The sequence below is a fragment of the Helianthus annuus genome, chromosome 4 (genome assembly GCF_002127325.2).
Source record: "Helianthus annuus cultivar XRQ/B chromosome 4, HanXRQr2.0-SUNRISE, whole genome shotgun sequence".
NCBI lineage: Eukaryota > Viridiplantae > Streptophyta > Magnoliopsida > Asterales > Asteraceae > Helianthus > Helianthus annuus.
The window spans coordinates 176,233,275-176,257,032 of NC_035436.2; the positions used below are offsets into that span (position 1 = coordinate 176,233,275).

General features: G+C 37.3%; 1 protein-coding gene and 2 long non-coding RNA genes across 5 annotated transcripts; all 3 read right to left on the reverse strand.

Moving 5' to 3' along the window:
- Positions 1-2,931: 2,931 nt before the first annotated feature.
- Positions 2,932-5,186, reverse strand: LOC110939176. The gene is made up of 2 exons (XR_002592038.2): positions 5,098-5,186; positions 2,932-3,240 (listed from the first exon to the last, which is right to left on the reverse strand). It is a non-coding gene; the product is annotated as an uncharacterized LOC110939176 (long non-coding RNA).
- A 3,829-nt stretch (positions 5,187-9,015) lies between these two features.
- Positions 9,016-12,688, reverse strand: LOC110941319 (pentatricopeptide repeat-containing protein At3g06920). Of its 3 annotated transcripts, none has more exons than XM_022182939.2 (3): positions 12,539-12,688; positions 11,828-12,018; positions 9,016-11,761 (listed from the first exon to the last, which is right to left on the reverse strand). In XM_022182939.2, exons 2-3 carry the CDS (start codon positions 11,853-11,855, stop codon positions 9,108-9,110), a joined length of 2,682 nt encoding a protein of 893 aa, XP_022038631.1. In that variant the 5' UTR covers positions 11,856-12,018; positions 12,539-12,688; the 3' UTR covers positions 9,016-9,107. The 3 variants fall into 3 exon arrangements, with proteins under 3 accessions (XP_022038631.1, XP_022038633.1, XP_022038632.1); XM_022182941.2 differs by having other exon boundaries at positions 11,828-12,036; positions 12,539-12,672; XM_022182940.2 differs by having other exon boundaries at positions 11,828-12,673.
- Positions 12,689-14,470: 1,782 nt separating this feature from the next.
- On the reverse strand, positions 14,471-15,395 carry LOC110939175. Its single transcript, XR_002592037.2, has 2 exons — positions 15,258-15,395; positions 14,471-14,887 (listed from the first exon to the last, which is right to left on the reverse strand). It is a non-coding gene; the product is annotated as an uncharacterized LOC110939175 (long non-coding RNA).
- Between the last annotated feature and the right edge of the window lie 8,363 nt (positions 15,396-23,758).

Below are 23,758 nucleotides of genomic sequence, written 5' to 3' on the forward strand. Positions count from 1 at the left end.
CCAGCAGGACCTATGCCTCCCTAGCAATGCAGCATTAACTTTACCATAAATCACAAACATTTAAGGATATTCGATTATCGTACTACTAATTTAGGTCATAAATGTTGTTACTAATCACCTGAAAGGATTAGGTTCAAGAGTGAACACTAGTGTAGCTTGCGAAATGAGTGAACTAATCCTGGCCATACACGTGTGTAGATCAATGGCCAGGATTTGATGTTGAAATACACTAGTGTATTTTACGATTTGATGATGAGATCCTGGCCATACACGTGTGTAGATCAATGACCAGGATTTGTTCACTCAGTTCGCAAATACACTAGTGTTCACTCTAGAACCCCACCCTCACCTGAAATACAACCATCGTTCCAACAGCCGCAGCGGCATGAGCAGCCCGAGGTGAAGGAGCTTCCCCAGCCGGTCGCATTCTGAATAAGTTTTCACAAATCAATATATGATTAATAACCAAATTAACAGAATATTATCATCCTGCACTAACAATATACAACTGAAGCAACCTGGTCCATTTTTTCGTATGAATATCATATGCATGCACAGAATTTGTCACACCAGCTAATCCTGAATCCCAAAAAAAAAAAAAAAAAAAAAAAACTATCATTTTGCATGCATAAAAAAATTCCATGCACATATAATAATTAAAAAAAAACAATGATCATTACGAATGCCCGCGTTGGTGGATGAAGCGCCTCCTTCAATGGCGGTAGCGCCGCCGAATAATATTAATCTAGGACCATGAGATCTGGTTGGTGCAATGGCTGTAAGAGTGTGGCCGCAGCGAGGGCCAGGCGCGTCATCATCTGTGTCCCAGTGCGCGTCCAATGGGAAATATGTTGGAGCCGGATGTAGCCACGGCTTCGAATCCATCAAAACCGAAACCAACACCCCACAATTTTATTATATACACGAGAAATAACTTGTAACAAATATATATAGAAGCATGTGAATGATAAAAATGAATCAAACACAAACCAACTTTGTGCTAAGGTGGTGAATGGAGCCGTGGGTTTTGACACCTGAATATTGGGATTGTTCGAAAAGTATCTACGTAAGGGATATGAAATTGAGAACAAATTTGTGATAACAAAACTTGATAAAACAAAATGGGAATTGAAGGATAAAATTATTATGGCAATGTGATTGAGGATTTGAATGTGGTAATTGAATTGTATTGAAACTTTGGTGGCATCATTTGATAAATTAAAATCAGGGAACGGAGGTGAAATGGAAACTGATGAGTTGACATTTTCTATATGGAAAGTGGAATGCGTAACGAATTGTGTTTTTTTTTTTTTTTTCAGTAGTTTTGCTAGGCTAATCTATTTATTTCTAAAGATTAAACTATTTATGCCCTTTTGTATCGATGAAGAGCACAAGGAGTCGTCCCATTTTTTCATGGTATGATACGTTAATGCCATATCAAATTTCACAAACTTTTCTTATTTTTTATATCTTCTCAGATTTTGCGATGTCGTTTCAGATTTCCTCAAAACTAACTATTTTGACTTAATTTAAAGTTTTATATTTAAAAGGATTTTATTAGCTTAAAAAAAAATGTGCATTAACTAAAAACTAAAAAAATGAAGATAAAAAACATAAATAATTTACAAACACCGTGCATTAACTTAAAGTTAAATAAAATGAAGCTAAAAACATAAATAACTTACAAACAATATAAAATAAATAACTTACAAACAATATAAAAAATATATAACAAATTAATTTGATAAACAACTAATTAAAAAAAGACAAATAAATTGTAACAAATTAATTTGCCTTCCATTCTTTATAATTGGAGTGTATGAAATACTATAATTTTTTATGTTGACAGAGTTGGTAGAATTATTCTTTTAAGCGTGGAAAGAAATCATTTCATGTATCACTTTACTTGAGTTTTTTTTCGTATATGTGTTATTAAAATAATTATTTACCGGGTACGTGATATATAAATTATTATTATTATTATTATTATTATTATTATTATTATTATTATTATTAATTTTAATTAATATAACAATTAAGGATGCTTATGAATAGTAATTTTATTGTTTTCTGTGTAATTATTATTATTATTATTATTATTATTATTATTATTATTATTATTATTATTATTATTATTATTATTTATTATTTATTATTTATTTTTATTATTATAACAATTATGGATACCCATGAATAGTAGTTTTTATGTTTTCTTGTCTAATTTTTGTGTTTAACAATTATGGACGCTTCCTATTGTTGTCTTAAACGAGTTGACGCCAGCCCGCACGTTGCGGCGGGATGTCAATTACGAATGTTTTAGTATTGAGCTAAACATGATTAGTGCTGACTTACTTACAAATGTGGTAAGTAGAATGGTGACGTACGAATTGTATTGGTAAAAAATTTAAACAATTGTTATCGCATGCTTAAATGGCGTTGGGCGTTGTGTTATATACATTTGGTTATTATGTATGTGCGTTGAAAATGTGGTAAAGATAATTGTTGGATGCGACACTAAAAAATAAATGATAAGTAATATACGACAAGTAATGGTAACGATAACAATAGCATATCAAATGGGTAAGTTAAAGCTTCAAATATAACATGGTTTAATAGGAGGTATCCTGATGAATGTCATTTTGAGTTTCTTGTATGCAATGAAATAATGAAAAAGATTAGTAACGCAAGAACAACGTAATAATATTGTTTAGGCACCCCCAAAAACACTTCTAACATTCATTTTAGTTTGCCTATGCTAATTTTTTTATATATTATTAATGAACAACACACAAACACAATCGATAAACAAATGAGAACAACGAAATCCTACACTATTGCTTGTTTAGGCACCCCCAAAAATACTTGAAACATTCATTTTAGTTTGCCTATGCTAATTTTTTTTATATATTAATGAACAACACACGAACACAATTGATAAACAAATGAGATATAACAACGAAATCCTACACTATTGCTAGATTTATATAGTACCCTGAAAAAAATCCTATTCGAACACATATACATACCACATGCCACCTCATTCACAACATACCACGTCGACCAACTTAAAGTCTCAACGCCGATGGAGAATTCCAAGCCCGTCCGTAAACGCCGTTGATAATGCCGACGACGGTGTGGTATGCGCGACGTGGAGAAGCATAAACGCCACAGATCCACGCCCACACCATGTGGTGTTAGGGGTGCAGAGATACACAGAGGTTCTATGTGATGTCAATTAATCTAAAAAAGAAACATTTAAGGCATATTAAGAAAAGTAAATGTTAAATTCTAATCGGATCATGTGTGCAAATTGGTAAATTCGTCTATAATCATCTATCGAAGAACACAAATCAACAAAAAAAAGAATATGAAAAGTAAAAGTAAAAGCAAATATTAATAAAATTATGCAATAAAACACATGCTAATTAAAATGTCAAATTGATCAATTATTCCATATATAAATTAGCAAGTTATATGTGCATAGTGAGTTGTACATTGTGCTTTGGGCATTTTTCAAAAAAAAAATTGATTTTTTACTTTTAACCCAACGGGTTTTACCTTTTGCAATTTTAACCCTACATAATTTGTTTTTTAACTTTAACAAAAAACTTTTCATTATTTACAATTTAACTTCACAACTTTTATCACTTATACTTTTCATCTTTCGTAAATTTTCGTATTACATATAGTACTAAATTTTTCGAGTTAATACGACGCAACGTGCATGTGTGGTTCAATGTTTTTACCTCTATTTTTCCATGTTTGACAGGTTCGTCTCAACACGCATATCCTAGGTCGAGTCAGGGTTGGTGGTCGATGACGGTTGTGTGACATTAGTACTATTTGACACCGTTTTACGCCCCGCCGCAACGCGGGGTGTGCTTTGGGGGTTCTCAAAAAAAATATGGTTATGCATATGGTTGTCATAACGTTGGCTTTGGGGGTTTTCCAAAAACAATTGTTTTTTTTATTTTTCATTCAAATGTATTTCATAAATTACTTTTAACCCAAAACTATTTGTTTTTTTTTTACTTTTAACCCAAAACTTTTTATCTTTTGCAATCTATCCTCATAACTTTTTTACTTTCAACTTTGGTCCTTTATAGTTTTCATTTTCCGCAAATTTTTCGCTTTATGCTTGGTTCTAAATTTTGTGACTTAAGACATCGCGACGTGCGTCTTTGGTTTAACGTTTTTACATTTCGTTCTAAATTTTGCGAGTTAACATGACGCAACGTGCGTGTGTGGGTGAACGTTTTTACACCGTCTATTTTTCCCCGTTTGACAGGTTTAACATAACGTGCGGTCCTAGATCAACTTAGTTATAACTAAAGAATCTCCGCCGCATTGCGGCGGGTCGCAATCCTAGTTAAACCTAAATGACATTCACACTGCAAATATCAAAAGTAGAAGCTTCAATGCATGAACCATGAGTTCGGTTAAGATCGTGTAACCGGTAATCACTTTAAAAAAAAAAGATATGCCGAGTTCTTAGAAATAAAGACGATAAAGCATTAAATCAAATATGCAATATTAATTAAAAGAAAACAAATTTATGAAAATTTGTAGAAAGACTAATACCATACTTACTAATTAAAAGGCAAGAAACAGAATAACTTACTTGGGAAAAACAGTTACGAAATTAAGTATTCAAATAAAAAGTATCTAGATGTAAAGGTTAAATGTTTAGATTAAAATCAGCGAGCGCTAACATGATGTCTCAAATAGTCATTGCGATTCAAAAAGTAGAAAAACACAGTGTCGATTTGTTGCAATTCAAAAGGAGAAAAACACAGCAAACATGGAAAAGGGATATGCTTGAACCGATTTAAGAAAGTTTAATCGCCGGAATTGCTCGCCAGAAAAACAAATAACTGATCGGGCATTAAAAAAATCGGATTGAACAAACTTGAATGATTCTGATCAAGGATGATGTTGATGTTGTGTAATAAATAAAGAACGTCCATCTGATTGATGATTTACTATACCTATGAATTATCGAATTAAAACACAACTTGCGATTCAAGAAGGTAATAAAAGAAAAACATGTGAAGAGGCATATAGTTGAATCTATTGAACATATATTAAAATTGTTACCTTTTGAGGTTTGATTGAAGCGTTATTGAGTAATAAAGAGACGGAATGTGAAAGAATAGGTTTGGTTGAAGCGGTTATTTTTAGTGATGGAATGTTGAGCAGATAATGATAAATGCCATGCCTTTTGTATTTGTATGCGCTTTTTGTATATTTGTATCATAAATGACTTTGGTATGTATAGACATGATGTTTAAATCAAAGGGTGTAACTCAAGACATGATGTTTAAACCAAGGGGTGTGATGCTTAGACCAAGAGGTGTAACTCAAGTTGGTAATTGTATTAGTATATAATTTCATCTTTAGTCCTTATCTTTCTAAAATTATATGTGTTCTTTGTGATTTGGTGGCTTGTTACTCAGATAGTCCTCCCCCCTACCGATATATTTTTACATCCCACAGCTTCGGCAGATCGCTTAGCTCCGTTCATCTTCGGCGCAAGAGTAGTTTAATAGAAGTTAACTTTTTCAGTTAAGCGCGTGTGAAATGACTAAACTACCATTATTAATTAAAACTAGTAAGTAAACCACTAAGAGGTTGTTTGTTTAGCTCTTAATGAGACTCTTAATGGTTCTGATTCAGCTCTTAATGAGAGTCTTAATGGTTCAGACTGTTTATTTCGCGAGCAGATGTCTAAATGGTTCAGACATTTGCCTCTGAATGCTTAAGCATTATACTGAGTCTGAATGGTTAATACCTCTAATTTGAATTAGTCGGACATTTGTCTCTGAACGGTTAAGCATTATACGTGCCGATAGGCGGGATTTGTCTGGTACTACACCGGTTGGTGTAGAGACATTAACTATATGACGATGTGTCACCTGTTGACGTTAGGTTATGATGATATGGGCGGGTACAAAGTCATGGTGAAATAATGTGATTTATAACATGTGTATATTCATGAACTCACCAGTGATAGCTAACATCTATTTTAAGCATGTGTTACAGTTAATAAGGCATGATCGTGAGCTATAGTCCAGGCTTGTATCGATGTGATGGAATAGTATACCTCAGACTCTTAATAGTGGATAGAACTGTATATTCTAGATTGTGTAATCTGGTGAAAGTTTTGTAATATCAGACCAGACTTAGTCTGATCTGATGTTATATTTCAGTTTTCAGATATTGTATTCTAAGTTGTTATCAATAAAATAAGCACTCTTTGTATCAATTGTGTTATAAAGCATCATTATCGGTTGAGGTGTCACAGAATTTGTGGGACGGATTGTGAATGCTCTTACGGCGGGTGCCGAAGTGGAGACTCAATCAGTGTTGCATTTCGGTGCAATCATTATAACAAGCGAAAGAGAAAACCCCAAATAACTATTTTTGTACCCTTCGGCTATTTTTGTAACAATCCTTCTTTGCATTCCAAATGAAAACAATATTTGTTTATGAGTTTATCAGTTCCAAAGCTTACATCCCGTCGCGCTTAACCTTCTCTTTAACCTGCAAATAACTTTTTTTAACAGAAATTTGGATCACTAACGGACTATTGGAGTACCATCGTGCCATCAGCGGAACCACCCGATCATATGGATCTCCACTAGGCATAATGTCATACATCAATTTAGGAGGAAATCGAATCCCCCCCCCCCCCTCATGTGGGAATCGAACGCAAGACCTATTGGTCCCAAAATCTTATCTCATTCCTAGATGTCACTAGGTTATAAAGCGATAGGCTAACCTGTAGATAAATATTTGGTATAATTGATGATCAACTATATCCGTTTATTCCTTTTGGGTGGTGTGGGAATTACACTCTCTCTAAATATCTAAATATATATGAGCAAACTTTGACTACTTACAAAAAAAAATGACCTTTTTTTCCTTTGAAAATATAAAAGAAGTTTATTCAATAAATAATGAATTTTGCAACCGTGGCTATATAATGATCTTAAGACATATATTTAGCAAGGGGATGGTTCAAATGAAAACCACTTTTATCGCGAAAACTCGAAAACTAACTAAAAAAAGCCTAAAAAACACATAAATTTTTTTTTTCAATTTTTTATTAAAAAATCACTAGTTTTTTATATAAAAAAAAAACTTTTTTTTCAAAAAAAAAAAAAATTTGTAGTGCACATGTGTAATAATTCACATGTGTAGTACACATGTGTAATATTACACATGTGCAGTACAATTTATTTTTTTTTTTGAAAAAAAAGTTTTTTTTTTTATATAATATAAATAGCGAAAATTGGTATGCAAAAAAAAAAAAAAAATTGGTATACTTTTTAGGTTTTTTTAGTTAGTTTTCGAGTTTTCGCGATAACTAGTGGTTTTTATTTGAAGATTCCCCTATTTGGCAAATCCATATATCCTTATACCAAAAGGAACCCTTCATAACTGCTTGGAAGATATACACAGGCTTCCTAAAGGTGTCAACAACAACATACTATATTAGACATTAGAACAAAAAAAAAACTCCAGAATTTGTTCTAAAACACGAGAGTTACTCATTTCTTTTCTTAAATTTTGATACACGAATTACTAAGATGTCACACCTCAACAGGCAATGAAACACAAAAGGAATGCAACAGACACCTTTGGGACAAGCGCAACGCTTATAAGGATTCTATATTAGACATTAGACTGTACATCATGTTATATTGTTGATTAGTTATGTAAATACATAATGGAAAACATGTAAAAGTGTACCTGCAACTCAGCAACCACAGCAGGGATAGATGTAGACAACATGATTGTCAGCTTGGTCTGGTTTCCGGTTAAGGTGTATATGAGTGATGAGATTAGGAATTCCTAAGAATGATGAACTCGAGAACAAGGGAGAGAGATACCGCTCCTAACAACTGGTAACTATATACTAATTTTTGGGCAAACCCCCCAAAAAATCCGATCTGCTAAATATATACCGATATGTGCAACAACATACCTTTTTTATGCATTATTTTTATCCATATAATGCAACAAATTGAATATTTTGTAAAAAAAATGTAAGTATGATGCATCAAATGTTTAAAAAGCTGTATCATAAATACGTACAGATTTGACCTTTATTTTTCACTAAGGAGACAACAGAAAAGCAAAGAACTTTTCAACCAACTAAATGAAACATTAGAAAGTAGGAACCTAAGAGTACAGTTAGGTTCAATTAACAAACTCATCAAGAGTCCAAAAAACATCCTGAAAACTATAAACTCAAAATGAAAACTATTGCTAAAACATAGATGTGCCACCTCATAAATCACAGGCATCAGATTCAAGAGAAAAAGATGAAAAAATTCAGTTACCAACAATTATTGAAAGAAGAAACTTCATAAGTATTAAGCTGCCTGACAAAGCTAGAGAAATTGTTGTGCTTGAAGTATCTAGGAAGAAGATTGGTAGAGAAAGCATGTGGGTCCCATACAACAAAGCTTTGACCACCTCTACTCCAAGAAACAATGTGATCTACACTATGATCATCCACCATATCATATATCTTTGTCAGAAAAGGTGGAGGTCCAGCCTCATGTAGGCCTTCAATTGGTTGTGGCATGTCCACCATCACAGGCTGTTTTTCTCTTGAAGGACACTCTTGTTTGACAGCCGGGTAGTAAGGATTCATCAAATTTTGCCAGTTAAACCTGATCAACCCTTGAAAGAAATCAATATCTTTCAAGAGTAAAGCTCTTAATTTTTTTTATGGGTGTGATCTTTTTTTTTTTACAGAATTTGAAGTCTGTTATTCAAGATTTGCGGGAAACCTTAGAAAAAACAAGGAAAAGAAGAAAAAACTAAGAAAGTTCGTTGAGGCAAAAGGTCAAACACTTGGATTGCATGACAGTAAACCTGATCAAACCCTAAAAGAAATCAATATCTTTCAAGGGAAAAGTTCTTAACTTTGATATGGGTATGATCTTTTTTCAAAGATAATGAAGTCTGTTATTCAAGATTTGCAGTAAACCTCATAAAAAACAAAGAAAAGAAGAAAAAAATTAAGAAAGTTGGTTGAGGCAAAAGGTCAAACAATTGGAGTGCATGACAGAAAAAATAAACATTATAACATGCTACATAGAACTAGAAGCATGTTGAGCCTTAGCTGTTTCCTTCAAAACAGCACCCACAATTGCAGCCTGCTCAAGACACTCAGCCTTATGCAGTGAATCCATAAGTACAACACAAGTGTTAGGATACACATAACATCCTTTCAACCTAGTATCTTCAAACAACATATACGCTTCCATCGCGCGATTCGCTACACTCAACCCTTCAATCATAGTATTATAACAAGCCGAGTCTGGAACACCGCCACTTTTCTTAAACCTCTCAAAAAGACGGTTAGCCTCCAACACGTTTCCAGCCCGTGCTAGCCCGCAAATCATAGTAGTATACGTAACCACATTCGGTTGCAACCCGTGTTTCTGCATCTCTTGCCAGAACACAAACGCCTTGTTAAACTTTCTAACTTTACATAATCCGTTTATAATTATGCTATAAGTTATCGCGTTCGGGATACACTTTAAATCCTTCATCGAGTTAAAACACACTAGTGCTTCGTCGATTTCCTCGGCTTTCACTAACGCGTCGAGCATACAGTTCCACGTGTATACATTCGGGGTCAAACCTTTTTGCATCAATTCTTCCATAATCAAATAAGCTTCATCGATTCTACCGACTTTTCCGAACCCGTCAACAAGACTGCTATACACAACTACATTTAACTGAACACCGAGAGTTTTAGCTTCTTCGAAAAGCATGTACGCTTCATCAAGCCGATCGATTTTCGCAAGCCCGTCGATTACCGACCCGTAAGTGACGACAGTTGGCGGATACCCCTTCACTTTCATTTCTTCTAGAAGCTGGTACGCTTTGTTCACATTGCCGGATTTGCAAAAACCGTCGATAACGGTGTTATATGCAAGCGTATCCATAACACACCCTTGTTTCTTCATCGCGTTATAGAGTTTATAAGTTTCGCGCGCAAACCCTGCTTTTATCAACCCGTGAATTAGTATCGAGTAGCTTCGGGCGTCTGGTACAACACCGTGACTCTTAATTTCTTCAAATAAAGCTCGACCTTTTTCAGTTTCACCGGCTTTAAAAACGCAATCCATGTACGTATTCAAAAGGGTTAAATCCGGAACAATCCCACCGCGTATCATTTCTTTATAAATCTTATGACCGTCTTCCGTTCTTCCTAATTTAAAAAAGTTTCTAATAAGTGACGTATACACAACAGCATTCGGAGTCACACCAGCTTCCAACATCCGTTCGTATAACTTGTACGCATCATCAACTCTATTATGCCGGCCTAATCCCTCGATCAGCGAACAATAAGTGTAATCGGTTGGTGCGCAATTACGATCCAGATTTTCAAATATTTCATACGCTGCATCGAGTTGTTGCGACTTACACAATCTGTCGATCATTATGTTCACGGTCAAAATATTGGGATACAAACCGGCTTCTTTCATGGAATCTCGAATCTTTAACGCAATATCGAGCTTGCCCGACTTGCAGAGATTATCTATAAGAATATTATACGTCGATAAATTCGGTGACGCGTCTTTCTTCATCTCTTCGAATAACGTCAAAGCGTCATCTAATTTTCCTTTTTTCCCGAGACAAGTGAGTATACAATTATACGCCACCACGCTTGGAATCGAACCTTTCGATTTTTGTTTCTCGAGTAATTGAAACGCTTCGTCGAACCGTCCAGCCATTCCGTAACCCATGATCATGGTGTTGTAAGCATACGCACACGGGACTTTCTTAATAAGAATCATTTCGTTAAATAAGTCAATCGCATCATTGAGCTTATTAGCTTTGCATAGAACACCGATCATGCTAGTGTATGTGACATCATCCGGCACGATACCGTGAACTTTCATTTCGTGAAAGAATTTCCAAGCCATATCGACTTTTCCCGCCTTACCGAAGCAGTCGATACACACGTTATATAAAACGATATCCCCGTCAACGTAATTGCTTCTCATCTCGTCTAATAACGCAAGAGCGGAATTAACGCGGCCAGATCTAGCAAACACGCGGATTACAGTTGTGAACAGGTGCACGTGTACTTCATACCCGAGCTCTTGCATTTGGTGAAATAATGCGAGTATGAGATCGGGTTCGTTAACGGTTGAGAGCGCTCCTATCAACGTTGTGTAAGCGGAAAACGCGGGACGAAATTTGAATTTTCTCATTAGTTGAATTATATCATAAGCTTCTTTTAACTTATGAGTCTTGACACAGCTTACGACTAACTCGATACATGCGGTGTTAGATGGGCCGAAGCCAGCAAGATTCATTTCTTCGAAAACTTGTTCGATTCGATCGAAGTTTTTACTTCTTGCCATCACCATGAGAAGCGAATTGTACGCTTCAGGACAATGCGGTTGATCGGTTTTACTTCCGGCCCATTTGAAATAATTTATCGCGAGATTGACGTCTTTTAATTTCCGTAAAACAGAAATCACAAGATCGCTTTGCGTACTTTCGTTGTATTTCAATAAAGCATTTTCCAAAGATGTTCCCCATGGACCGCCCTCCAAGATCCGACACACAGAGTCAACCACTTGCTTTTTTCCGTCAAATCGTGTAATGTGTTCTTGATCGATTTCGTTTATAGAAGAACAAGCTCTTCGTTGCAGATCAAAAGGCGCAATATGTGTGGATGATAACCTCTCACATAGAACACCGATATTACCGCGTAACTTCCCTGTAACAAAGGCAAAATTAGTATATAGATTGGTCCAAAAAGATGTGAATTAGTAGTTAATCATACCTCGGCCTGTAACAAGAGCCTTCATCATTGAATTCGATTTTTTTTACATAACCATCTTCTTTAGTGATATGATTGAGCAATCGCGAAATGTTGATAAGTTGAAAAAACGATGCAGCAGAAACGATTGCAACGTTTTAGTCGATTGTAAAGAATTAGTATTCAACGAGTATGAGGTGTGAGACAAGGATACCCTGCAGTTGATGACAACACTGCTGTTTTATCAGATACACAATATTCCTGAAAAATGAGCAGTAGATATACCAATGTTGCTTAAACCCTAACGCCCAAATTGACCCGTTGATGATGCGTAAATGAGTCTAAATTGCTACCTCTACTGCAAACTATTCAATTATCTTTTGTTCTTATGTTGATTTCTTGTTCCAGCTAACTTTTCCTAACCCTAATCTTCATCGCCATTAGCATTTAGCAAAACAAGACCAGAACATGTAGAAACTTGGTTAAAGCGACAACCACATTAACCTCAATCAATCATACAGTTTCCCAAAACAAGAATCTAAGTATCCAACAACTCCTACAAAATCCCAATGTGAATCCATCAAACAACTCAAACGACATCTAAATCGTCATGAATATTCACATAGGATTCCTAACTATGGTTTCGATGTGTATTTGAAATTGAACAAGTAAGAAGAAGTTTAGAATGCATAGTGAATTTACAGAAAATAAATCAACCAAAAGTGAAATTCATACCTTTCAGTCGATCAAGAAGTGTAGAATAGATTGTTAATAGGTTGATTTAAGGGAGTATTTGGGTAGAAATTGAGAGCGTACTGTACTGGTAGAGTAGAAAAGATGAGGAGAGCGTAGATGAGTAGTTGTTAGGGTAAAAACCCCATTCTCTTTTTCTTAAAGGGTCATTTACATATTTCCCCTTCCTAAGATCATTTATTACATATCTACCCAACCTTTAAAATCAATTACACATTTCCCCTTTCTAAACCATATATATTACACATTTACCCATTTCATTAAAATATATTACATATATACCCATTTCATTAAAATTACTCTAATTAATTTACTATTTTACCCTTAATAATCTATTTACATACCCATTTCATTAATTACATTTGAATCTCCATAAACTAATTCTGGTGATATCTTGTTGCGGGTTGATTTGTCCCAATAGATATGATTAACAGTTTAACACCTACCTCACCACCGAACCTTTTCTGCTTCACTCCAAAAAGAAGATTTGTTGTACGCTGAACAAGGTAACCAGATTTACACCAAACTCGACTATTTGTTCACCATCGCCTTAGGGTTGCTTGCAAGTGAAACGATGTTGCTAGGGATGGAGGAAATCCAACAGGCATTTCTGGAAGGAAACAAACTGAACGTTGGTGTTTTTTAGAAAAGAGCTATGAAAAGGGTAATTGGGTAATTTTATAAGAAAAGGGGAAATGTGTAATTAATTTGAAAGATTGGGTAAATATGTAATAAGAGCACTTAGTAAGGGGATATATGTAAATATCCCTTTTCTTAATGGCCCATCCTATCCTGACCATTCACTTTTAATTCTGATTTTCTTATTACCCATCTAGACCCATTAATAATTTTAATCAACCCATGACCCAGCACTTAAAATTAAAGTCCAAATTAACCCAAATTTAGGTATTTCATATTTGGGTAGAAATTGCCGGGCCTACAAATGAGGAACGCGATGGTTGGAGGGCTAGTTGTTGTTTGGTGTACAGAAGAACATGAACGCGATGGTTGTTTTGGAGGTCGGACTTATTAAACCCTAATTTTCAGCTGAACGTTATCATGTTGAAGTTAAAGGCTAGAACTAGGCTGTAAATATTCCTTTAAAACAATCGACATCTACACCCACATGGAGGACCTAAGCATGTGTTTGTATAAATTTGTTCATCCAAATTTGTTGCATAAAGCAACTCTTCTGATATCAATGTTGAATGTATTTTATTACTGGGACTACCTGGCCGGCTCATAAGGTGGACCACCACATAAGGCCCATAACCCTTTAGGGCGCAAAAAAATCTTCGTTTTGTATTTAAAAAATAAATATAAACCTTAAAAATTTAGTCATGTTCATATCGTAGAGATGGTTAGTTCATTCAATAATTATACTTGGGTTGCAGGTTTGATTCTTGTCACTTTTAAGTCTTTTTTGTTTCCGAGGCACATTTAAATTTAAAATTACTTAATACGGTGGATTGGAATGGTCAAAAGAGGCAATGGGAAGAGGAATAGACCTTGCTCTTTGGTATTGATCATGTGACACAAATTTACACATAAACACTGTAAGAGTAAAATAAAAGTTCAATAACTCAATTCTCTTATGAGTTTTCTTTGTGTATTTTGTAAGTTATACTTTTTATATTATTTTCATAGTATACCAATAAGGTTATACATAAGCCCATATATATAGGGCATCCAAAAAAATATTATATATATCATTTTTTATTTTATATTTTAAGTTTTTTTTATATATTGTAGGGCCCGATTTTCACTACTATGAACCAAAAAAAGATAAACTTAAGAATCTAGAACTTATTTTACATGTTTTCTTGGTTGAGATTTGGATATTTAAAAAAGTTTCAAAACAATATATCTGTTTGAAGTGGGTTTTAGTTCAAGTATTTCATCAAACACCTGGTGTGCATAAAAAACTATCAACTTAACATGACCAATAATATCAAACTATACATACCATTTAAACACAAAATGGTGAGTTTTGGTACAAGCATTTCATCAAACACCTGGTGCACATAAAAGAACTATCAACTTAACATGATCAATATCAAAATGGTGGGTTTTGGTTCAAGAATTTCATTAAACACCTGGTGTGCATAAAACAGTTATCAACTTAACATGACCCATTATACACAAAATCAATGTTTTGAAGGTCGGACCGGACTGGCTGGCCAGACCGTAAAACCGGTGAAAAGCCCATCGGGCCGGCGTAGTGTTTAGATGCTGCGGATGCCAAATTCCAAGGTGCATCTTGTGGTCGTTGCATCTTCTCAAGTTGTTCACCAAATTCCAATATGAATTTTCTCTCGTCCCTGCCAAATTCTAGAGACAAAATCATTAATAACCTTATATTACTTTCAGTCAAGATTGTTACCGATGAATATTAACCTGCATAACACATCAACCTTTACATGACATACACTTGCATTGGGCTTTAAAAAAACTATGAAAACACTTTGTGTTGAACGAGTACTTCTTCTCTAAGTTGTATTCGTTATTTGTAAGCTTTGCTTTCTTTCATCTATATTCTATTCATGTTAAATTATTTCATAATTAAATAATATAGAAAGACAGAAGCATAAAATAAAACAAACATGAGGGGCGATAAAGACGAGAGATTTGGGGGAAATAAACAGACAAGTCGAGGCTTCTTCCAGAAGAAGCATAATTAGGGGAGAATACAACAACATACATCTCAGATTCCTCGATAGCTTTCAACAGTTGTAAATTCACATCTTGACCAATAGGGAGCACGGTGTGGTTAGATATGCTAAAACTGCTGCGATCAAGTTGTCACACCCCTATTTCCACGTGTCTCACCGGTGGGGGATTACCGTGACGATGTTGGTAACAATATAGTCAAACCACACAATTATATAATGCACAGCGGAAGCATAAGATAAATATATATTTCAACCTCTGGTGATAATATCAATGTATTACAGAAGTTGAATATCCACAGTGGATCTTAAATAAAGATAAAATATTGTTCCATCAGATACTGCAATCAAGCTTGCGAGACTTATCACGACGCTAGGGAGCTAATACCAGCCAATTTTCGTTTAGGTACCTGCACTTAATCTTTTTGGGGAAAATACGTCAGTTTACACTGGTAAATACATTCAACTGACACATTTAAAAATGTTTATTAAAATTGATTTGAATGCACAAGGCACAAACTCTTTTATAACTTGGGAAAATTCATAATGATCTTGTGAGCGTTTTACATGTTCTTTTATGCGTTCAGTAGCCCGGGTCGTGCCGGGTTAAAGATTTATAGACACACCACGTTTGCGTAAAACCGTAGTATAAAAACCAACGGCTACGTCTTTTAATTTTAATGTCGACACTTTATACCGGGTGTACGCCTACATCGGGATGTCGATGGTCGTGGCCATTTCGTAAAATGATGCCAAGGATATCCGGGACAACGGTCATTAAACCCCCCAAAGGCTTATAAGCAACAAAACTGTTTAAATGAGCCGATCATATTTAATCAATTAACCACCTAAGCGATGGAATTATATAATGCTCAATCAAGCGGTATTAATATACCGTAACCCAAGCCCATATAGGGGAAATAAGTTAAAGTATTTACCTTTGCAAGTATAAATCCTTAATTTAGATCAAGTCACCGATAGCTTTTACTGGGGCTCCTAATCTGGAACGAAGGTTTTTAATTAACCTCTTAGAATCCTAACGGTCCTTATATTAGCCGTAGCTTAAACCGGTTGATTCCGATACATATATGGTTAATTCGCACGAAAAAGGCGAAAACCGAGAATGGAGTATGATTTGGACCCAACAAGTTCAGTGACTTGTTTTATATGGGTTTATAGTTCATACTCTGGATTTTGGGGTTCAAATAATATAATTTGACCCATATCGGCTATTGCACGAAAACTAGTTCCATGAGCCGTACCGTGTGCGCAAATAGGCGAAACGGTTAACCATAAGTGTCCTACGCTTATTTCCTAAGTCAATATGCCTTAAAAGTATTTTGGTATCAGTAGGATACCTTCCGTAATGCCCGTAACGAGTTTAAGTTAATATTATGCCCCGTAGGGGCTTTTCGGGTATTTTAAAGACTTTAAAAGGGCTTTTCGAGTTCTACAGGAAATCTGAGTTTCCCGAACAGCTTATAAAGCTTAAAATACTTTATTTATTATTTAAAACCAGTGGCAACTGGAATCGGGTCAAAAGACCTTGTAGAACTCCCGTTTTGGCCAAAAAGGGCGTATTCGGTATTTACCGAACCATAGCCATAACCGCAGGTTATGAGCAAGGTAAAAATTATTAAAAATCTTTAAAATTCCCAAAATATTATTTTACCACAGCGGGTAAAAGTTTTGGTGACGAAAACTTGGGTTAGATGGGCGTTATGCTAATTGCGCCGTTAATTACAAAACTTTCTTAAAAGTGCGCCTTTTAGCATAACTCTCATTCTAGACCTCGGATTGACGTGAAACTTTAAGGACATGCTTATAATTTAATAAGCAAGGTTTTGGTCCGTTCACGCATCCGAAATACTCGTTTTAATTTTGAAAGGCCGTTACGGTCAACTTTTAGGCGAATGACGGAATTGCGCAAAAGACTCGGATAACTCATGAACCGACCACAGAGGTTTATATCAACATGTGACCTGGTCCTAAGAGAGTCCTAAGGTATATTTATACCTCACTAAAACGGGTCAGAACTGAAGTCAAAGCAAAAGTCAAACTTTTGCGACTTTCGGCTCCGAACCGGTTCAATATAGTAAATGATCGATTCAAACGAGCGCAAACAAGTTTATATGCTTATTATCATGTTTTATGATTGTCAAAATAGGTTCCATAACATATACATTCCAGATTATGTATAAATCGCTAAAATAGCTTTCTGTTGACTTTTTAACCGCACGTTTGACTCGACATTTGACATAGTTAGAGTGGTGATCAGGGGGAACCATTTTAGAGGTTTATTACCCACATAGATACCAACTCATAACCACTTTTGATTCGTCATAAGACTGAACCATTACTGATTTATTGTAAAGTCAAACCGTAGTTACGACGGTTTGGTTCTTAACCATTTACTAAGGAAATGTGGAACCACAAAGGGTTAGATCACTTACAGAGGTTGTGTTCTTGCTTATAGAGCAGAGATGAGGACTTGAGAGCACTTAGAATGATCAAGGATGTGAGTTTGAGTTGTGTGAATTGTTATGAGCTTAAGGCATGCTATTTATAGCCAATGCCAAGCAAACATGATCATTACAACACTTACAATCAGACCAGAGGTGATGGTAGGTGTCCCCTAAGTGTTATGGGTTGAGCATAGGGTGCCCATGCCCCATTTGTTGGTTATTGATCGTTCAAGGCTCCAAAAGTCAAGAAAACATCAACATTCTGCATCTGGGCACTTTACGCGGCCCGCATGGGAGTTCCCATGCACTTTAACGCGGGTCGCCTAAAGTTCAAATATCAGGCGTGTTATTTAGGAGGCTCGCGGCCCGCCTCAACTTAACCGTAACCTTCACGCGGGTCGCGAGAGGTTAAGATTTCAGAATTTTTTAAATCTTTTGTTATGATTACAGAATCTGGCCATTAATAACGAAATCTTTCGTAATGATTTACCTGACCTTTCGGGTTTGAAGGGGTAACTTTGCGGTTTGGCCCTCGGTTATTTACAGGTAGGGGCCTCGTGTTATTTACCCGCGCTATTAAGTCCCCGGTTTATTTATTAATTATATTGGAAAGCCTTAACTTTCACTGTTGACGCTTTTAACCCTCCTTACGAATTCGATCGTAACTTTCTCGTTTCATATCGAAACTTCGCGAAATTCATATATATTATTTTAGTGAGTGTATAATACCGTTATAAAGTCTTTGGAACGTTAAAGGGTCACTCAGAGGTATTATTAAACATGTTGACACAGTTAACCCCTGTAGTTTGTAATCTCTCACTTTCTTTCGCGTTTTGTTTTTGTACGATCTATAATTTATTCGTTTGAAGGTTTAAGCATTATTTAGGGATACTATACAGTATATTTACCCTTGTTGACATTTTATAACCCTCGAATTTATATCCTTTCAAGGTTTGTCAAAATTAGTCCTTTATTTATTATAGATGCCACGTGTAAACAAATGACACGTGTTAACACATCATTAGACACAAAAATTCGAGGTGTTACATCCTCACCCCCTTAAAATAAATCTCGACCCGAGATTTACTCAAATAAATAGGGGTACTTTTCTTTCATTGTAGCTTCGACTTCCCACGTATATTCAGGACCTCTACGAGCATCCCATTTGACTTTTACAATCGGTACGTGCTTTCTGCGAAGCTTCTTCACCTGTCGATCTTCAATCGACAAAGGTTTTTCTATAAATTTTAAGCTCTCATCTATATGCACATCTGTGTGTGGAATCACCAACGATTCGTCGGCGAAGCACTTTTTGAGATTGCAGATGTGGAACACATTGTGAATTCCATTGAGCTCTTCAGGCAAGTTCAACTTATAGGCGACTGATCCGACCCGTTCAATGACCTCAAAAGGTCCTATGTATCTCGGACTCAGTTTGCCTTTCTTGCCGAAACGCATCACCCCCTTCCAGGGTGATACCTTAAGTAATACCTTTTCACCCACTTCGAAGTGAAAATCCTTACGCTTTGGATCAGCGTAGCTCTTCTGCCTATCGCGGGCAGCCTTGAGACGTTCCCGGATCTGTACAATCTTGTCCGTAGTCTGGAAAACAATCTCTGGTCCCGATAATTGGACCTCTCCTACTTCCGCCCAACAAACAGGCGATCTACATTTCCTACCATATAATGCCTCAAAAGGCGCAGCCTTTATGCTGGTGTGGTAGCTATTATTGTAGGAGAATTCGATCAGGGGTAGGTTTTTATCCCAGTTACCACCTAAATCGATCGCACATGCACGAAGCATGTCTTCTAGCGTTTGGATAGTACGCTCACTTTGACCGTCCGTCTGTGGATGGTAAGCCGTACTAAAGTTTAAACGCGTGCCCAAAGATTGCTGGAAACTTTTCCAGAAATGAGATGTGTATCTAGTATCCCTGTCGGAGATAATCTACACAGGTATGCCGTGTAAGGCTACAATCTTATCAACATAAAGTTGGGCTAACATATCGGAGCTATACGTCTCCTTGATGGGTAGAAAATGAGCTGATTTAGTCAGCCTATCGACTATGACCCATATTGTATCGTTTCCTTTCCTGGTTTTGGGTAACTTGGTTATGAAGTCCATAGTTACGCATTCCCACTTCCACTCGGGAAGTTCAGGCTGTTGTAGCAAGCCAGATGGCTTTTGGTGCTCGGCCTTGACTTGAGCACAAGTCAAGCACTTCGCTACATGGGCGGCTACAGACTTTTTCAAGCCTATCCACCAATAATTTGCCTTTAAGTCTTGGTACATTTTGTCAGCACCCGGATGGACTGAGTATTTGGAACTATGGGCTTCCTGGAGAACAACATCTCGTAGTCCTCCATAAATCGGAACCCATATACGTCCGTTCAGCCTAAGAATTCCATCCTTGCTAAGAGTCAACTGCTCCTCAGTTACTCCCAGCTTTTCATTAGGATAATTAGCTTCCAACACAGCCTCACGCTGCGCAGCTAATATCCTTTCTATTAAGTTGTTCTTTACTTCAATGCTCTTGGCATTGATTCGAATGGGTTTTACCCTTTCCTTTCTGCTCAAGGCATCGGCGACCACATTCGCCTTGCCGGGATGGTACCTGATTTCACAGTCATAATCATTCAGGGTTTCCATCCAACGGCGCTGTCTCATGTTCAACTCCTTCTGGTTGAACAGGTGCTGGAGGCTTTTGTGATCAGAATAAATCACAAATTTAATACCATAAAGGTAATGCCTCCATAATTTCAGTGCAAATACAACGGCACCCAACTCCAAATCATGGGTGGTGTAATTCTTTTCATGCACCTTTAATTGTCTTGAAGCATAGGCAATCACCTTGCCCTTCTGCATAAGCACACACCCCATGCCTGTGTGTGATGCATCGCAGTAAACTACGAATTCATCTGTACCCTCAGGTAAGGTTAACACAGGTGCGTTGCTTAGCTTCTGCTTCAGTATTTCAAAGGACTCTTGCCGCTTTGGGCCCCAAATGTACTTTTCTTTCTTCTTGGTCAAGGAAGTCAAGGGCGCAGCAATCCTTGAAAAATTTTCAATAAACCTCCGGTAGTATCCTGCTAACCCCAGGAAACTACGGATTTCGGTAGGCGTCTTTGGCTCTTGCCAGTTCATGACTGCCTCTACCTTAGCGGGATCCACTTGGATACCACGCTCGCTCACAACGTGTCCTAAAAATTGAACCTCTCTTAGCCAGAATTCGCATTTTGAGAATTTGGCGTAGAGTTTCTCACGTTGTAGTAATTCGAGAATGCAACGAAGGTGCTTCTCGTGGTCAGCTTGGCTCTTGGAATATATAAGGATATCGTCGATGAAGACTATGACGAATTTGTCCAAGTACGGCTTGCAAACGCGATTCATGAGATCCATGAACGCAGCCGGTGCATTTGTGAGCCCAAAAGGCATCACTAGGAACTCGTAATGACCATAGCGAGTCCTAAATGCAGTCTTGTGTACATCTTCATCTCTGACCCTTAGTTGATGATAACCCGATCTCAAGTCGATCTTGGAGAAGTAGCTTGCTCCTTGCAGCTGATCGAATAGATCATCGATCCTTGGTAAAGGATACCTATTCTTTATGGTAACTTTATTTAGCTCTCGGTAGTCGATGCACAACCGCATCGATCCGTCCTTCTTCTTTACAAATAGGACAGGAGCTCCCCAGGGAGATGAACTAGGTCTGATAAAACCTTTCGCCAGCAGTTCATCCAACTGGGTCCTCAGTTCTTTCATTTCCGTTGGCGCTAGCCTGTAAGGTGCTCTTGCTATCGGAGCTGCTCCAGGAATGATGTCAATTCTGAACTCCACTTGTCTATCTGGTGGCAAACCAGGTAGTTCTTCAGGAAAAACCTCGGGGTATTCAGAAATGACAGGAAGATCCTCGATCTTCGGCTTTGGTTCTTCAATTATCACCTGAGCCAGGTAAATTACACAGCCTCTGTTCAAACACCTTGAAGCTTTCAGCATAGATACGTCTTCGGGCAATCCGTAATGCGTATCCTCTCGAATGGTAAGAGATTCACCACTCGGAGTCTTTAAAACTATCTGTCTTTTGCCGCAAATGATTTGGGCCTGATTACGGGATAACCAGTCCATGCCTAGCACAATGTCAAAACCCGCTAATTTGAAAGGAAGTAGAGATAAAGGAAAAGAATGGTTCCTAATGGACATTTCACATCCTTCTAGAACAGTAGAGACGGTTTCGATCGTGTCGTCTGCTAACTCTACTTCGTATTTCACGTCAAGGGTTTTGATTGGCATATTTAGTAGTTGGCAAAATTTCTGGTCTACAAAGGACTTATCAGCGCCAGAATCGAATAGTACTCTTGCAAATATATTATTTACGAGAAAAGTACCTGTAAGCACATTGTCGTCCTTAACCGCTTCCTTTGCATCCATACGAAAAACTCTCGCATTCGACTTCTTCGTCTCCTCCGCCTTCTTGGCATACTTCGGGCAATTACTCTTTATATGCCCCTTTTCATTACAATTATAGCAGGTTGCATCCTTTATCTTTTTGCACTCCACGGTCTTGTGATCCTTGGACTTGCATAGTCCACAGGATGGAGTCTTTTGTTGCGACTGTGAACCAGACGCAAACCTACACTTCCCGGAGTGAGGTTTCTTGCAGACCTTGCAGTGAGGTCTTCCATCAGCTTGCCCCTCCTTCTTTGCCTCCGACCCTCTATTGCCCTCACCGTTTCCACGGTGCTTTTTCCCAGACTTTCGTGAGGTATCATCCTCACGTTTTCGCTTTTCAGCCTCCTTGCTCCTTTGTGCCCTCAGACGGACAGCATCAAGTGTAAGAGACAAGGAGAGGTCAGTAACTGACCTGAAGGTCGTCGGCCTAGAGGCCTTCACACTGGCCTTGATTGCCGGCTCTAAGCCCCCAATGAAACGGGCAATCCTTCTAGGTTCTGGCGTCACAAGATATGGCACCAGGCGTGACATGGTGTTAAAGCTGGTCAGATATGCCTGACAATCCAAGTTTGTCATCACTAGTGAGACAAAATCCGCCTCAATCTTCTCAACCTCGTGCTGAGGGCAGTAGTTTTCTTTTATGAGGGCAATAAACTCCCCCCATGACATTTTGTATAAGGCAGACTTACCTGAAGCCTGCACCAGAGCTCTCCACCACGCCAGGGCCTCGCCCTTGAATGACTGGGACACAAACTTAACCACGTCCCTCTCAGCGCACCCGCTGATGTCCACTATCGTGTCCATCTCGTCTAGCCAGGTGATACAGTCAACCGCACCTTTCTCCCCTGTAAATTCACGGGGCTTACATGATACAAAGTATTTGTAGGTGCAACCCTTAGCACTGGACGCATCAGTATATTCTCTGTCGCGATGAACGCTGTGCTCAGTAGACGAATGCTTGTCGTCATCTTTCTTGGGTTCAGAGGGTGGTTTGGAGTGTGTCTTTGGTTTAGAGGGTGGTTTTGACACAGTTCTGCCTTGGGACTCAGTATTTTGACGATCAATAGCTGCCTGAACAGCATTGGCAATCAGAGTCTTCAGTTGTGCACCTGTCAAATGTACTGACGCATTGTCATATTCGTCATCTTCATTTGTGTGGCTGTTCTCTCCACTGGGATCCGCCATTGTAACTTGAATCTGTTACAGAAGATAACAAAATTTTATTTAGGAGATTATTATATAATTGTCTTTTATGACAATTTGTCAACCATGGTACAAAGACCATATTTGGTTAACTTATTATTTCATTATATATTAGGATCTGAATATCTCCTATTTCAACTATATAAATAATATTGGCGGCATAAAGCCTAATCATGATGATGTTTTATAATATTAGCCGAGATTTCAGAGAATCAAAGGCATAGAGATTTGAACCGTAGTTCTTTTATCTCCTTCTGACAGAGAGTCATAGACTACCACTGCCTTTTGTCTTTATAAGACAATTATTTTGGCCCATAGGCACTACACCTCTAATGGATGTTTAAATATAGTCGGCCCGTAGGCACTACATCACTAAATGGATGTTTTTATAGTACTGACCCGTAGGCACTACACCA

Coding starts and splice junctions, on each gene's coding strand:
- LOC110941319 (XM_022182939.2), bottom strand. CDS start 11,855: ATGATGAAGGCTCTTGTTACAGGCCGAG. Junction 11,762..11,827: donor GGCTCTTGTTACAGGCCGAG/GTATGATTAACT, acceptor CCTTTGTTACAG/GGAAGTTACGCGGTAATATC.